Source organism: Chamaea fasciata, unplaced genomic scaffold (assembly GCF_029207755.1).
Source record: "Chamaea fasciata isolate MVZ Bird 193981 ecotype frontalis unplaced genomic scaffold, bChaFas1.0.hap1 SCAF_8, whole genome shotgun sequence".
Taxonomy (NCBI): domain Eukaryota; kingdom Metazoa; phylum Chordata; class Aves; order Passeriformes; family Sylviidae; genus Chamaea; species Chamaea fasciata.
In genome coordinates this window covers 8120762-8137838 of record NW_027094093.1, presented here as the reverse complement: position 1 = coordinate 8137838, position 17077 = coordinate 8120762, and the positions used below count along the sequence as shown (strand labels likewise).

Below are 17077 nucleotides of genomic sequence, written 5' to 3'. Positions count from 1 at the left end.
GCTCAGCATTACTGGACATGATAAGTGGTTGGCTATATTTTTGGAAAACCCCATGAAGTGTCACAAGGGACATACTCATCCTTAATTCATGTGTTTCTCACTGGAGGAAGCGTTAATGAAATGTGTTGTTATTTGGGTCAGTGCAGTGGTACAGCATAATCCTGGAACTCTTCCTGCAACAAGAGAGAGATTTGGCAGACATTATTTCTGATCCAATAAATTGGGGCATAGGTTTTCAAAAATATACTTGGTGAGTTGTTACATCAGTTTCGTAGAAATCCAGTGCAAGGTCATGCAGAAATGTTGCCTGTAATTAATGCTCAGTGGAACAGATTGTTCTGATTAAGTTTGTCAGGTGAGCTTAATTACATAGGACATTTTTTTTCTCGGCATGAATCATATTTTACAAAAAGACAGAAAATCTAGAGAAGATAAAGAGGAATTATCTGGGAACGGGGTTGCAGTGAGTATAAATAACCACTGTGTGCCGCAATCCCAAAACTTTGGAGTACAGTAGAAAGTTCTCTTGAATGTCTTGTTCAGCACAAGAGATATTATGGGAATGGAAACATCTTTCTGTCTCTAGCCTGAAATTTGGATGCAAGATCTGTCTTTTACAGCTTTCAAATGAATACTCCTGTGGATTTAGGAATCCTAAGTCCCATAATTGATCACTGTGAATTGTGTACATTGCAATTCAGGGATTAATAGCTGAATCAAGAGCTGTGGTGGGCAAACCCATTATTAAAGAACCACAATTCCATAAAATGTATATGTATCACTTAAAAACTAAATATTTATTGTTATTTGGTTTTGTTATAAACTAAGGTTTTATGACTAAAAGATACATGTAATTCTAGACCCACACTTACCCAGTGATGAGATACTAATCTGTGTGATCTAAACTGCTGAATTACAGCTTTGTGTGTCTGTCTTTTATAGGGCCCACTTGGCATAACTGGATCTCCAGGTTTTCCTGGTGTTCCTGGTATGAAGGTAAAAAAATAAAATGAAAGTGTCTTTTTAAAATGTCTAACACCACACAACTGAAAATGTGTACTAGACTACACAGAGCTCAGATGTGTGTACAGATCCCCAGCAGCTGCTGTGAAATCAGTCTTAGTCAAGACCTTCAGACAGAAGAGAAAAAGCCAGTCAAATGAAGCAATTACAATTCATCACTGTTAAGATACTTTGCTTTCCCTTTTGCTCATGTCACGGGGTGATTATAAGATGACTGCCATGCTGTGCTTCAGTAATCTTGTCCAGAATATTCAAAGAATATTACGATACATTGCTAGAAGTGAGGCTGTGAGGGCAAGTCGAAGACAGTATGGAGGCATGGGCCTTCTAGTGCTGAAACTTCTAGTTTTGGCCAAGAGCACTTTTTGAGATGATCTAGACTGGTAAGGAAAATGCCTGAACCCAACAGAGATGTGTGGTTCATCACAATAGAGCAAATTACAATTACTACCTTTTATGGCTTGGAGTGATTGGGCTGTGAAATGAAAATCTTCCATTTGCTGCAGCGCTGTCTTTGTGGCACTTCCCTCTCTCGCTTTTCAAGAAAGTGCGCTTTTTTTTTTTTCTGCTTCTTAGCTTTGAGCCAATGTCTTAGAAGGTAGAAAAGGCAACTCATACAGCTTCCTTGTACTTCGTATTCATGCCCTGCATCCAGTTGCTCCTCTTTGTCCCTTTACACTCCTAAAACATGATGAGAAAATGTTATACAAGAAGAAACTCTCAGCTGGTCAGGTGGCCAAGATCAGCAGATGTTCTGTGTTGTTGTGAAGCTGGCAACATTCATGACACTGTTTGGAAACAAGTCTTAGTAACATTATCAACTTAATCATAGAGTCATAGAATAGCAGGTTGGAAGGGGACCTCTAGGATCATCTGCTCCAGCCTTTCTTGGAAAAAGCACAGTCTAGACAGGAGGAGCGTACAGTTAAATGATAGCCCTTGTAGTGCATGTCATAAAATGTTTTAGTATATGGCTCAGCATGATTTTACCTAAGTAAATGTTTAAAAAAGCTGTCACATGATGAATCAGAGATTTTGAAAAGGAGAAACTGCCTTCAAGTTTGATCATCAGATGATGTAAAATTGGAATAGTTGCTTTGAACTCATAAAAACTCAACAGATTATGCAATGAAGATGTGGACTTGTTTTATGAAGACGTGATATTAACAGCCATCAGTTCCAAAAGGTATATTTCCTATATAGAATTAAAATTCAAAGAAGATGCTGGGAAGAATTTTTTTATCATCCTGTCTAATCTTACAGGGATTTGATATTTAATATAGTTCTGTAACAGTGAGTTCATCTCTACTGTGCAAAAAAACCCCAAATCAACCAATCCCAGATGTGTTACCATATCTAAATCTTGAGCCTTGCTGTAAATGAAGGTAAAAAAAAACAAACAACAAAAAACTTGTAAAATTACAGACACATAGTGGGATTTTAGAGAGACAGGTCTGTTCTTGATCTTATTTGGACTGCTGGATAGTGCTGCTTTTCTGCAGTAAGTGTCTTTGTCTTGGATACATAGAGTAAAAGTCCTGTCTATACTTTTAATGTTCGCATTCACCTAGAAGTAATAGAAGCAAAATTAAGTAAGCAAAATTGTATTTGAAGGATAATAAACGACTTCAAACATAACTTATTTTTCTGTTAAAGCTCAGTATTTCTCCTGAGTTACTTTATCGTGCTGCTTTTTAGAGTGAAATAATCTCAAGTTGTTTTCTCATGCGGAATCCTAGGGTGAAGCAGGTCCAACAGGTCCTCGAGGTCCTGAAGGTCCTCAAGGACAAAGAGGTGAAACGGGTCCTCAGGGCCCAGCCGGGTCACAGGGTCTCCCTGTAAGTACATTGAATTGAGCTCCTCAGTGCTCAGGTTGTGCATGTTCGCCTCTTTATGGCGGGTTTTTGGTGCCCCACCAGATACTGTGTTTTACTCAAATTACTTTCTTTTCCCCAAGGAAAAGATGACTCATTCCTTTGTTTCGTGCTAATTGTATTGATAACTATTTGTTATTTTATTACAAGTTGGAAAACTGAAAGTTACACAGCTTGATACAGTCTCAATCCTCAAAGTACTTTAAAGCTTAAGATCTTCAACATTAAGAATCTCATTAATTTGCATGCTTTATTGCCCTATTTAGCATTTGTATATGTTGCTGCATTTATTTAATAGCCTTTATTTTCTGTTCTTGTAAAGAGGATAAAATAACTATCTTCTGCTTTTGTGACTGATGCCCATCTCATTAAAATGATTTTTAATGATTGGTACCTTATCTTTAGGGCGCTGAAGGGACAGATGGTTCCCCTGGCGCAAAGGGCCCTACTGTAAGTAATCGTATTTCCTGTTGAAGAAATTGTGTGGGTTAATTTCTTTTATTTCCTTATTTTGATTGTGTTTCCTTACTGTGCTTGCTGTTTGTGTTTGTAGGGATCTCCAGGCACTGGAGGCCCCCATGGATTACCAGGCCCCCCTGGTTCCCCAGGCCCACAGGGCAGCACCGGGCCCCCTGGGATTCGAGGCCAGCCGGTAACAGGATCTTTGTCTCTTTGGGAATTGTAGTGTCCTCCACGTGTCACTCCACGGAACTGAAGCAGGGATTAGCGGTGGGCTTCCTTTAAATACAGCAGGAGCATGCCAGGGAGAGTGCTAAGGCTCAGATCCTGTGAATCTGCAGTGTATCAAAAATACCGCTACTTCTTTGAAAAAGACACATGTCTTTATAAACTTGGGAAACGAGATTTGTTTAAATTTTTGTCTTGCTAACATAAAAATAAACAAGCATAATAAGGGTAAAGAAAAACCATTATAAGCATCATATTATACTGCCTACAATTAGTGACTAAACTAGGAAATGTTTGTTTCATGGCATACATAATACAAAATGATCAAGTGGTTTATGCAGACTTTTAACTTTACTGTTGCTCTTCATGTGTTTGTTTCAGGGAGACCCTGGTGTCCCAGGTTTCAAGGGAGAAGCAGGACCCAAAGGTGAACCTGTAAGTCTCCATTGCTTTTTAGGATGAAGAGGAAACACAGAGAGTTATAACCATGTAACTTTTGGGAGAAAATCAACTCTGCAGAGTTTGAGTTGGTTTATCAACCAATCTTCAGCTTTCTTTCTCATCAGTTAAATAATCATGTAACAACTGACAAAAATACAGAGGTGAAGTAATAGTTTCTTTACCACTGTCTTCTTTGAAGATTTCTATTAGAGTCTCACTGAATTTTGACTCCTTTGCAGTTTGACCAAACACAAATTATTGTTTGTGATTATAAGAAGCAGTGTACAGCCCAGCTGCAGAATTACAGTTTATTAGCTTATAAACATTGTAAAAGAGAAAAGCAGATGCTGAAAAGCTGTTATTTTTAACTGATCCAAAACCTAACTATTTTTTCTCCTTTATTTGGAAAAATGTTTATAGTGTCCAGGAGACAATCTGTTTCTATATGCCTGAGAAATGGTGAGCTTAAAAAGGTTTTTTTAAAATAACATTTTATTCTCACTAGGGCCCACAAGGTCCCCAGGGTCCCATTGGCCCCATAGGTGAAGAAGGGAAAAGAGGTCCTCGAGGTGATCCAGGGTCAGTAGGTCCACCAGGTCCTGTTGGAGAGAGGGTAAGGAATCTAGAGGAATAATATGTCTTAAGAGATGTGCTGCTAAGCTGAAAAACCTTTTGACCTACCCATGGATGATCTTACAGCTTGATTGTGGGTGTAGTGAAATCATATTTTCCTAGCAGTGGTTACTACTGTGCATTATTTTTTTTACACTGGGTACTTTTATGTGGGGATTCAGTCCCCAGGATAGTATGGTATCGGAAAGGATGGAGATAGGACAAGCACATCTGCAGACTTCTTCCCACACCTGTCCAACTGCCCATCTTTGCTTTCCATGAGGCTGTTCGCACAGAAGGAGCTGTCCAGCACGCATGAATGAGACAGTGATATTTTTACCATTCTAAGCCATAACCTTCACTCCCCACCCACCAAGTTAAAGTACTGAAGTAAGAAAATTGTAAGGAAATGGAGTGAATCTTCAATCCATAAATCCGGTCCTTTATTTGCAATAAGCTATGTAAAAATTAAGATAATTTTCTCATATCTACTTTTCTAGGGCGCTCCTGGTAACCGTGGTTTTCCAGGTTCTGATGGCTTGCCTGGACCAAAGGTAAATGAAATTAAAGTGTCCATCTTTTATTGTGTATACATCCAGACATAGAAAAAGAAAGCGTTCCATTAAAAATATCTGCTTCTGGGCAAAAAGACAGATCCAATTTACAAATGCCAAAAGGGGGTCTGAATGTTTTGAGACAAAACTTTGTTGGGAAAAGTCGCTTTCAGTTCCCATGATGTTCAGCTTTGCTTGCTTATCCCTGGCTTAATGCTCCCTCATTTTGAAATGTGCACAGATAATGGATAGACGTGTTCTAAAATGTTTTAAGTATTACTGTGTAGTAGGGGGCTCGGTGAAAAATTGACTATTCTTTGTGTGTGGTGTGATTTTCTAGACTTGTCCCTTTAAAAAGATTGGTTTATCTGGCTTTCCTAACTACTCTAACACTTCCAGGGAAGTGACTCACACAGACATTTGTCTAGTACTTCTGTAAATTCCTAACTTCTTTGTAAAAATACAGGGATTCTAAAATGCTTATATAAACTTGCTTTAAGGAAGAGACAACTTCTAAGTAATAATTTTGGGGAGAAAAGGTAATAACTGGAAACTAATAAAAGTAAAAGTATTTTTAACTTTGCTTGCAAAAATAGGTTCTTAATAGAAGATACTGTTTTTATTTAACCTTCTCCTGCTGTCACTGTTCTAGCTGTTGACTAGTAGCTCACTGGTGTCTTTCTAGGGAGCCCAAGGAGAGCGTGGTCCAGCAGGATCTTCTGGACCTAAAGGAGGTCAGGGAGATCCTGGACGTCCTGGTGAACCTGGCCTTCCAGGTGCAAGGGTAAGGGACTGATGGCAGTACCCTATAAACCTGGTACCCTGCATTTTCCAAAGGCAGCAGTGAGTGTTTGGGAATTCTGTTATACAAGGGCAGACTGGTTTCAGTGGGGCTAAAGGCCAGAAGACCTGTCTTTATTTCCTGCTGATTTTGGGAAGCACAGGTTTTGTCTTAGAAAAAGGAGAAACAGCCCTGATTGAGAACAGCTGATGCAAATGAAGGACATGTGTTTGTGAAGCACAGTTGCCACAGGTAACATGGATTGAAGGCCCACCTTCATTAAATTGGTGATTAATAACATAGAAGATTGAGTGGTACATATCACCCAGAGATTTTTTTCAGGAAAATTATTGGAGGACAATTCAAAATATCAGAAGAGGGGACAAAGGGAGCAGTAAAATGTGATATAGATCATGGCAGAAATAAAGATGAGCCTGTGAGAAGCTCAAGAGGTGTAAAGCAAGAAAAGAGAGAATAGGAAGAAGGAAGATCAAAGGCAGTGAGGGGTGAAGTTAAGATAAGGATGAAGACCTTTGACATAGAGGAGTTAGTAACTGAGCATTTCTTTGTGATTTATTTATATTTCTTTATTGTTATAGAATGATCAAGCTAACTGTAATACTAGTACTATTCCTGCTTTTAGGGTTTGACAGGAAATCCAGGTATTCAAGGCCCTGAAGGAAAACTTGGCCCCTTGGTAAGTGATAAAAATTAGTCTTTTCAGTTAATGTCACAGTAATTCAAAGGTTTTACCTCACTGAAATTGCTTTAATTAACATAAGTTTTCTTTATTTATTAAGGCTAATCTTCTCTTTTGATAGTTCACTTTACATTCCTAACTTAAAAATTAGTAGCAATAACGTTTGTTTAGTTTAGTCTATGTAGCAGTGTCTTTTGCTTACCAGCTGCTGCATCATAGTTAAATGGTTGAATTAAATATTTTTCTAGTTGTTGCTTTAAGGACACAATAAATAATTTGTATTTGATTCAGTTGTAGTAATTGCATAGCATTTGGTTAAATCCAGCAGTATGGCTATTCTGTGTCTGCTCTAAAGACATTTTGACTGATAAGTGAAACCCCAAACCAGGTTCATGTTATTTTCTTTATATATACAAGCATTTTCTTGGTATTACTAAGCTCATATGAATAAATATATTTAGAATTTAATGTGGAAGATGCTTTATCTCTGCAGGGTGCTCCTGGGGAAGACGGACGTCCGGGTCCAGCAGGTTCCATAGGAATCAGAGGTCAGCCAGGCAGCATGGGCCTTCCTGGGCCAAAGGGTAGTAGTGTGAGTATGGCAATCCCTGTTTGACTTCAACCATTTTTGTTTCTTTTAATGGACAAAAAAATACCTAAACCTGGTCATTTTTATTTCTGCAATTTAGGGTGATCCTGGAAAACCCGGAGAAGCAGGCAATGCAGGAGTCCCAGGACAGAGAGTGAGTGTGGCTCTGATTTGCACTGATTACAGAAAATGGTGCTTTTCTGTTATGTGTGCTCACTATACAAGATTTCTTCCCCTGTCATTTTAATGTAGGGAGCCCCTGGCAAAGATGGTGAAGTTGGCCCTTCCGGTCCTGTTGGCCCACCAGTAAGTCAGGTTTTACTTCTCTGCCTTCCTGGCACTCCGTCCACTCACTCCTCTTGGCTTCTGTTCTTACCAACCTTCATGCCAGTTGTTGATTCCAAGCAAAAAATTCCAAGAATGTTTAAGAAAAAATTGTCCTAGAAAAATAGATAGCTTTGTATTAATACATATGTATTAGTAGTCTAATTCCTTTTACTAACCATTACAAAAATAGTGCAAGGGGTAAAAAGTTTTCATAGTTAATTTTCCCATCTCTCTTGGTTTTGATGCAACTGAGTGTTTTCCTGTTACCAGAGAACTTTTAGGGGGAAGGGTTTAAAAGAAATGATACACATCCTGTTACATCTTTTAGATAGGCCATCTTGTCTTGGGATAAGCAAAAATGTATAATAAATAAATACCTAATTGAAAATATGCATATTCAGAGAAAATAAAAATTGTGGATTCTGCCTCTATTCCTCTTCTGTTTACTTATTACTTCCTTTTGTGTAGGGTCTGGCAGGAGAAAGAGGAGAACAAGGCCCTCCAGGTCCTACAGGGTTTCAGGTATGTGCCTTCATTTCTATTTTTTTAATTAAAAAATAAACAGCCATGTCTTTATCAACTTAAATTGGAGAAATTCGATCAAATTATGTATAATATAACACAACTCCACAACTAAGGCAAGGATGTTCAGAATAGTTAATGATCCATAACTTTCATATCAGCTGTGCACTAAACCAAACTGGCAAAGGCTTAAATACCAGCTCTGCATCCTTGAGAAAACCTTTGATGTTAATCAGTTTTGATTTGAAGATTTTCCAAAAAAGTTCCAAAGATGTCGCAAAATAATTGTCTTGATAATGAAGTATCAATTAAATCAGTATCTGTTTATAGAGAATTTTGCTTTTAGGGCTGAGATGTCCTACAAATTTTATGGAAGGGCTGCCATCTCATTTAGAGAGGGGCAAACACTTTGGTGCAATATTTATGTAACTCTTTCCCTTGGGGATCTCTGAGGGTGTGCTCTTCTACTGAATGTACTTCAACATTCATGATCTTGGTGTCCTAGTTAAGTCTGGATTTACATAACTTTCTATCATGTTAGTGACCATTTTATTTACTTTTTACAGGGCTTGCCTGGCCCACCAGGTCCTCCAGGTGAGGGAGGAAAGCCAGGTGATCAGGTAATGTATGTGTAACATAACATTAAAAGAATGCAATTTATGAAGTAGTTTTACATTTTCTTCCCTTTCTAATTGAGTTTCCCACTCTGTTTCAAAATACTTACTGATTGATGTAGTCTGCAAGCTGTCCAAGAACTGCTTTGGCATAAAATAATTATGAGAATCTGTGTTCTTGGACTGAGCTGGACTATCACCTCTTGTCACTGACAGATAGGATTTAGAACTGGCCATCTACATTCACAGTACTTTGGAAATAAAAATGTTTGTCTCTAATTTCCATAGCTATGAAGTTATGAATATGATTTCATAATGACAATGGTGAATTTTGTTCTTAGGGTGTGCCTGGAGATCCTGGAGCTGTTGGTCCATTGGGCCCCAGGGTAAGTGTTTTCTTTCAGAGTTTAAATATTCATAACGGTTCTTTGATTTTGGAAGTTGATGCATAATAATGGACTTTAACAGCTTAAAGTCTGTATTTGACCTTTTTCCCCACCAACCAAATGGTTGTAAATATGGATATGTTTTAATAGAGTTTCTGTAAAATCTATCACCTTTAATCATTTTGTAGGTCCTGAAATGGTGTTGAGTACTAGCTGCTAAATGATTTGGGTCATGCTGTGAAATGAGAGTTTTTAGTTTGCTGAGCAACATATTTCTGCCACCTCTAACAGTAAAAACATAAAGCTAGTTTTTATTTCATCAGTTCTCCTAGAATTTGTTCAGAGGCTCTACTGCACTTATGGTCTATTTAGGATTTTGTCTACCAGGATTCTACCCTGCCTTGTAAATAAATGGTAATCTTCCATTTTGTAGGGAGAACGTGGCAATCCAGGCGAAAGGGGAGAGCCAGGTGCCTCAGGACTCCAGGGTGAAAAGGGCATGGCAGGAGGCCATGGTCCTGATGGCCCAAAGGTAAACTGAATAGAGATTTTGCATTGCTGCAGTGATGTCATGTACAATTCTGCTCATTTGTATGAACACGAGAGAGATTTTTTTATTATAAATATGAAAAGCATCTCTGTGTGTAAGGAAGGACACACAATTCCAGTTATAACAATATTAATAACATATTGCAACATACTTAAATGTTGAGAATTCACAGTGGAATTGGGCAAAGTAATTTCTGAACTTCAGAAAAACCTTCTAGCAATGTTGCAAGAGCCATGCCAGTTTACACAAAGGCATTTGGCAGGGCTAAGCAGTTAAGAGAAAATGCTGAAAGCTTCTTGCCTGCATGCATGTACCTGCTATGGATGTGATTAGGCCGGCAAAGTCAGGGCAAGCAGGGAGTGCTTCTAGTAGGCATGAATTATAGACCTGTAATAGGCATGAACATCTCTGCCCCTGGCAACTTTTACCTGTACCTAGTTTCTACATTAAACCTTTGTAAAATCAAGGTCAAGGAAGAAAGATTCTCAAGCTTCTTTTTTTTTGTCTGTTTTCATCTCCCATATGCACTGATTAAATATTAATGTATTTGGAAGAACTACGATATTACAGTTGAACTTCCTGAGTAACACAATGGGAAAAGAAAAGTATTTGGATGTGAATAAAGTCCAAATTTCAGATAAAATTTCTACTTAAAACTGTACCCCAGAGACTTCAGCACAGGCACAACATGTTCTGCTGCCTGGAGACAAAGATGCTTCTCAGATGAATAGCAATGACTTGTTTTTTGTTCCAGGGAAGCCCAGGCCCTAGTGGGACACCTGGTGATCCAGGCCCACCGGGCCTTCAGGGCATGCCTGGAGAGAGAGGCATTGCTGGAACACCTGGCCCTAAGGGTGATAGAGTAAGTCTGTTTATTGCTGTCCTTCTGAGTAGAACGACCTCCTGCTATTATTGTTATTAACACTGCAGTTATTCCAATGACCTATTCAGCATTCAGTGCCGTAACTGGGACTTTGTGGTGTTTTCCATAGGGCGGCGTTGGTGAGAAGGGTGCTGAAGGTACAGCTGGCAACGATGGGGCAAGAGTAAGTAAATCTGCCACTCTCTTTACACCTACTCTTCACACATGGGTTTTTTGCTGTGCCAGAGGACTCAGCCTGCAGAGTTAAACACTATGCAGTGTTATCATGGTGTGTGATGGGTTTACAGTCATTACCTCACCCTCCAAATGTTCAAATTTTTCAAGACTTCTGTGCACAACGTTTTGGGGTGTCTGTGTTCCAAGCCCCTCTTTGGTATCATCAATAATATGAGTTAAGAGCTCAATGGAAAAAATTCACAGTTTATTTGGGATTTGTCTAAGTTGACTATAGTAAAAAATACAAAGAAATGAACAGGCAGAAATGAATAGGCAGAAAGCAAACCTTCTCGCTCTCAGTCTTGGACTAAGGCTGATAGATCCTTATTGTCTGCATTGAGTTGCCCACAATGCGTCCTGAATTTCACAGGTGAAAATTGCTGTAAATGTACTAAGCTTCACATATGCAGTAAGTTGCTGGCACTTCTGTAAAGTTTGGAATCTCCATTGCATTAATAAGGTCTCTAAGGTCTCAAGATGTGTTCAAGAGACATTGCACGCACTCTGCTGCACAGACCAACTGACCAATAATTCCAATTGCACTGTGTTTTCGTTGTGTGCAATGACCATTTTTCCTTCCCAGATAATATTTGAGGTACTTTTTACATGAATTGAGAATATATCTGAAATTCTTTGGTTGTGCAAGCCAGTGGGAGTACTAGCTGCTAAGCATTTGGAAATCTGAAGTACAGTCAAAATACAGGGATCCTGTCTGGACTAAATTTATTGTTAAAGAGGAAAAAATATTTTGAGAAACCCTGCTATACAGAAGCTCTAATAAAATTATCATCTGTGAGCTGGAATTGGTTATCTAAATCAAATATTATCCAAAGATACTGAGCAGTTCTTCGTCATTGTAAGGGATGTTTAGAGTTTACAGTGCTTAACAAACAGGTGAAGTAATGGTGAGCTGAAGGATCATTATATGGGGTTGGTGGGTTTGAATGGAGAGTTTGTAATGTATTTGCCTGCCTTATGAAGAGATAAAGGACATTTCTGAGTAGTTTGTAAGATCTAAATGAATCTTCAGAAAAAAAAATGATGGATACTTTAAAATTAAGTAAGGTAAATACTAACCTAAAAGAAACAGAGCTCTGTGCAAGTGGGGAAAAAAGACTTGATTTCTTTTTGAGAGAACAAAATAAAGCTGGGGCTTTTTTTTTTTTAATATCATTTGCCTTATTCATGAATACTGCATAAAGCAGATGATGAATTTAGAGAAGAAAGAGAGAAGGAAGGAAAGCAGGTCTTTTGTGGGGAGTTTGGTCATTGGGAGAGGAAGTGCAAGTCAATTTTAGATAAAGAAGACAAAAGAAGTTTCCAGAGATAAAGTAGAAGAATTCGAAGGAATGAAAAAGGGAATACGAGAGGTTTTAAACTATCGTTTTTTGGAGCATCATTTTTCTAACTTCCTTTCATCTTAATTTGTTCAAAAGGGTCTCCCTGGTCCAATAGGCCCAATGGGTCCAGCAGGTCCCACTGGCGAAAAGGTAAACAGATTTTTATTCCATTCCCTCCTGAAGTTTCTTGAAATTATCAGAGTTCAGTAGTGTTTTAATGTTACTTGGGAAATAAAATCCTTTCATTTTGTTTTAAGGGTGAACCAGGTCCTCGAGGTCTAGTTGGTCCTCCTGGTTCTCGTGGAAACCCTGTGAGTAAACATGCTTTGTTTTTGTCTGGTATAAGTTAACAATATCTAACACTGATCCAAACTTGAGGCATTTTTCTTATTTGCTGATATATTTTCCCCTTTTTCTTTCCCTTTCTCTGTAGCCAAATGTGAAGTTCTGGCTTGTTGCTGTGCACTTGCAAAAGTATTACCAGATTTTCTTCCTGTGACCTATACTTGTTTTAGGGCAAACTTTATAGTGTTAGTCTCACTTACCTCAATCCTGAAACTATGCCACCACTTGTAATTGGGTCAATGTTTTTAGAAGCATGCCCCTATTAGATACCACTGTATATAAACAAATATTTAATGGGCAAAGCACAGAGGTAATCCTTAGTTCATCCAGTTATGTAACTCTTGTCATCTTCCATCTATTAGTGATTTGAAGTATTTGAAGGGTTGACTTCAATCAGGGAATTAGAGGCTCAGCCCTTCTAGATCCTTCATACTGCTTCAAATTGATTATGTCCCTGTCATAAATCAGAACTTATTTCCAATATAACTTGGAGCAGCTTCCACCCTTTTAGGGAGTACTGGCATTCGCAGCCTTCAGCTGCTTCTTTTTCCAAGCAAATGTTGTGTGGAAGGCTCAGTGAAATCCTGTTGTGACCTTACAGAAGAGGACATCTTTGAACTACTGTTTTTTTCCCCAGTGTGATTGGAGGGGTAGGTTGAATGAAGTGTGTGTTCTTTGGCCATTGGAAGGAATGGGTTGTGACCAGAATTTCTCCTAATGCGTTTTTAATGCTTGCCTGTGTCTTCCATCTCTGAATTCTGAAAGCTCAATAAAGTCTTGAACACATGGCAGCTTTTAACATCATAGCTAACATCCTTTATTTCATGATTAAAAGATCATTTGATTTTGATTAACAGAGCAAAAGTATAATGACACTTATGACGGTAAACAGGTGACATCCTTTCTGATATGCTGAGCTGTAACTGATACTATCTGTAGAAAGATGGTTGTTAAATAGTTATTTCAATTTTTCTGACCAGGGTTCCCGAGGAGAAAATGGCCCAACTGGCGCCGTTGGTTTTGCTGGCCCTCCGGTATGTGTTTTGGAACACTAATGAGTTTCCTTTACTCATGCTTTGACACGCTTCATTTCCTTCATTATGAGTAATATTGTGGTGTTCTGGATTGGGAGTCACATTTTTGCTTCAAAAAGAGCTGTTTCTTTCTCCCATCAGTATATCAAGTGAAGGAAAGGGCCAATAAGCAGCCTAGACAGTTGAAAAATGGTTTTCCTGTTAAGATTATGTAATTGCACACCAGATTTTATATTTTCATTAGTATGCTATGTTGCTCCTTTGAGATTAAAATGAGGGAAGTTAAAAAGTGACTACTGAAGGTAGAAAAGATTTGAGCCATGAGTAGTGAAGGCTGGAATGAGGTGATGGACCAGATGGACTGGAATACCCTAACTTTTCCCACAGCCTAAATATCCTGTTTCAGGATCCCTTTCACAGTCTTGCACCTGCTTCCCTTGGTGGGAAAAAAAAGCTTAGAAAAGACAATGTTTGTTTTGTAGCTGCTGAAGAAAATAGAAAATCTAAAGAGAAGAAAAATGTGAGCTAGATAAGTAAAATATTTAAAATGGAAATACTGGCTTCACAGAATGCTTAGAAAATGTCATGAGTGATCTTCTGAAGACCATGCTGAATCATTAAACAAATGCAGTGTTTGCTGGACTGATTTGTATCCCTGGTATTTTATTTTTTTTTACCCTTTTAGAAATTCTCTACAGAATTATTTTGTTAGGAAAGATTTGGTGTTGCCTGCCCTGATGTTTCTTCTAAATATTATTTCTTATAGGGCCCTGATGGTCAGCCTGGTGTGAAAGGTGAACCTGGAGAACCTGGACAGAAAGGAGATGCTGGGTCTCCAGGACCACAGGGTCTTGCTGGGTCTCATGGTCCCCCAGTAAGTACGAATAAAATCATCACAGAAGCAGTGACATAGGCTGATCTTGTTCATTTAAAAAGGTATGGGTGTTCACTATCATCCCTCTCTCTGTCCTTTCCTTTTAGGGCCCTCCAGGGGTTCCTGGTCTAAAAGGTGGTAGAGGAACTCAGGGTCCACCTGTAAGTAGATATTATCTGTTGAGACCTCACTGCAGATAATCTAATACCAAAATTTTATGTAATGTGTATATTATTCCTTATCTTAGCTTGTTTTTTTGGTATGTACATATAATTGTTCACTAATTCAGCCAAGAACATTTGAGGTAACTAGATGTGTTTCTTTTGATAAAGATGGCATTAAAAAGGGGCTTTTTTTAGGGTGCTACCGGATTCCCAGGATCTGCTGGAAGAGTTGGGCCTCCAGGACCTACTGTAAGTTAATTATCATTTTCCTAGTAGGTATGTTTTATAAAATGGTCACCAAGAAAATCTGAAGGTTAAATAAAGCAAGAGACGTGAAGCAGTGTTTATGGCCTGATGCTATTGAAAAGAACAGTTTGTCAGCACTGACTTCTGTGGCTGATTGTTTGCATCATTAAGTAAAGCTCATTAGTCTTCAGCTTGGTACAATGCCTGACATTGCTCCAAAGCTTTCCATTGGGTTAAGCAGGCTTTCATATTGCTGCTCAAATTGCTCCAGTGACTTGATTGCTTAGAGGAATAAAAACCCCAAGTTATATTTTCCTCTGTATTTTACTTTTTTGTCCTTTTAGTGGTAGCTGAAATTAGGACACTTTTTGGAAAAGAAAGAGCCTCTAGTGGGCTCTCTCATTGGTGGAGCTACTCATAAGTTCCATTAAAATAAACTCAAAACAAACCCACAAACACAAAATCTCTTCTGTTGAAACATTTTCAGAAACACTATAAAAAAATACTAGCTGTGGATCAAGTTGAGAGTTGAACTCCAGAGAACTGTGTCATGCTTCATATGCCTTTTAATGTTACAATGAAAATAACAATGCAGTCATTGTAAGGTTATCAAATGTTAAGTTTATGGAACGCTCAATATACATGTGAAGTCTTCTAAAAGTATTTGAGAAAATGAAAAAAGGTCTGTTTGAACACTAATTTGTACCATGGAAATAAAAAGTTTGAATATGGACTCAAGCTTGATGATATTGGAAAGAATGGACAAGGGTGAGTTTTCTAGCAGTGCTTATATACTTGAGGTGAAAGAGAAAAATAAAAAAAGAGAAATAAAAAAGTGTCTTTTAAAGGAGTGAGTTTGGAATTGAAGATTGGGAGGACATGGGTGGAACTTTTATATCATTTGGACTTGATATTTATTTCATTTCATTTGTTTGATCATAAAAGAGATGATAATAGCTTTTAGCTCATTCACATTTATTAGCCTCAGAGTGTTCATTTATAGTTAATTGAAACACAGTCCTTAGAATTTTACTGTCCTGGTCAGAAAAGGGTCCAATGTAATGATGTGTTTTCATTTTTTAGGGAGCCCCAGGGCCTGCAGGGCCCATTGGTGAACCAGGAAAAGAAGGTCCCCCAGGTCTTCGTGGTGATCCTGGTTCCCACGGCCGTGTGGGAGACCGAGGGCCAACTGGGCCTCCTGGTGGCCCTGGAGACAAGGGTGACCCGGGCGATGACGGGCAGCCGGTGCGTCCCTTGGCTGTCTTTCCAGCTCCAGGCCTGCTCTTATTGTCCATCGCTGCTGACATGACAGTGACATTGCTTTCTCCTCTGGGTTTCAGGGCCCGGATGGTCCCCCTGGTCCAGCAGGAACCACTGGTCAGAGAGGGATTGTTGGAATGCCAGGACAGCGAGGGGAGAGAGGCATGCCTGGGCTGCCAGGGCCTGCAGTAAGTAAGGACCAGGCCATGTGCCACTGGCCTGGGAATTTCTGTGTGGGATTTGCAGTGTAGTGCTCCTCAGCATGAGGGCAAAGCTGGAAAACTCCAGTTCCAGGAGTGAATAGAGAGAGAATAGTGAAGAACTTAACCTCATGCAAATGCATGGGGTGGAAGGTTTACTTCCTTTTTGTTTCTGCCATAATGGGAAGTCTGAACCTGAGTTAAGTGAGTAATAGCAATAAGGCTTCCATCTAAAATGTTCCTATTTGACTTAAAACTTGATCCCTGAAAAAAACCAACCCCACACTCTTTTAGGTGCCCAAAGGTCACTTGAATGTGAGTAGATACCGTGTAAGCACTGTTACATAAATTGTGAACTACAGCCTTTCAAATTGCCATTTCAGCTCTCTTTGCTTTCATGTAGGATTTATAGATATTTGTTGGATAGCCTAATGATCCAGTAGACCAAGAAATTAAATAGACCATTAGTAAAAGGGTTGGTATGGAAAATCTGCCATTACCACTGGATCCATTAAGTCACTTTATAGCTAAAGCTGGCCAGGAATTTTTTCCAGGCTAACAAGGTTTGTTGGTGTTGAGACAGAGAAATCATGTTAATTATTTCAAACTGCATTATATTTTTCTGAAATCTAAAATGCCATACCTATCATAGATAATGACATCAGACATAAGTCTGATTTATCAATAACTTCTTTAAAATACAAAAATTTTAAATACATATTCAAATTCTGTCAGAACCTTTTCTTTAAATATTAGAGTTTTTTTTAATTTACAAATGTAGATAATATTTCAGTCTGGATTAAGGAGCAGTTTGGCAGGAAGTAGGTTTTTAGTGCTTTCTTTGTTTTGTGATTA

General features: G+C 38.6%; 1 protein-coding gene across 6 annotated transcripts in view; it reads left to right on the top strand.

Annotated features, from left to right (window-relative positions):
* COL5A2 (collagen type V alpha 2 chain) overlaps positions 1-17077 on the top strand; it is a 161874-nt gene that overhangs the window by 133928 nt on the left and 10869 nt on the right. For all 6 annotated transcript variants that reach the window (XM_066189560.1, XM_066189558.1, XM_066189557.1 and 3 more), the window contains 26 exons: positions 943-996; positions 2763-2861; positions 3303-3347; positions 3451-3549; positions 3966-4019; positions 4531-4638; positions 5138-5191; positions 5877-5975; positions 6616-6669; positions 7166-7264; positions 7362-7415; positions 7514-7567; positions 8057-8110; positions 8677-8730; positions 9066-9110; positions 9544-9642; positions 10415-10522; positions 10653-10706; positions 12196-12249; positions 12357-12410; positions 13425-13478; positions 14245-14352; positions 14460-14513; positions 14712-14765; positions 15846-16007; positions 16103-16210. In XM_066189560.1, coding sequence (XP_066045657.1) covers positions 943-996; positions 2763-2861; positions 3303-3347; positions 3451-3549; positions 3966-4019; positions 4531-4638; positions 5138-5191; positions 5877-5975; positions 6616-6669; positions 7166-7264; positions 7362-7415; positions 7514-7567; positions 8057-8110; positions 8677-8730; positions 9066-9110; positions 9544-9642; positions 10415-10522; positions 10653-10706; positions 12196-12249; positions 12357-12410; positions 13425-13478; positions 14245-14352; positions 14460-14513; positions 14712-14765; positions 15846-16007; positions 16103-16210 — 1935 coding nt within the window. The remainder of the gene's footprint in view (positions 1-942; positions 997-2762; positions 2862-3302; positions 3348-3450; positions 3550-3965; positions 4020-4530; positions 4639-5137; positions 5192-5876; positions 5976-6615; positions 6670-7165; positions 7265-7361; positions 7416-7513; positions 7568-8056; positions 8111-8676; positions 8731-9065; positions 9111-9543; positions 9643-10414; positions 10523-10652; positions 10707-12195; positions 12250-12356; positions 12411-13424; positions 13479-14244; positions 14353-14459; positions 14514-14711; positions 14766-15845; positions 16008-16102; positions 16211-17077) is intronic.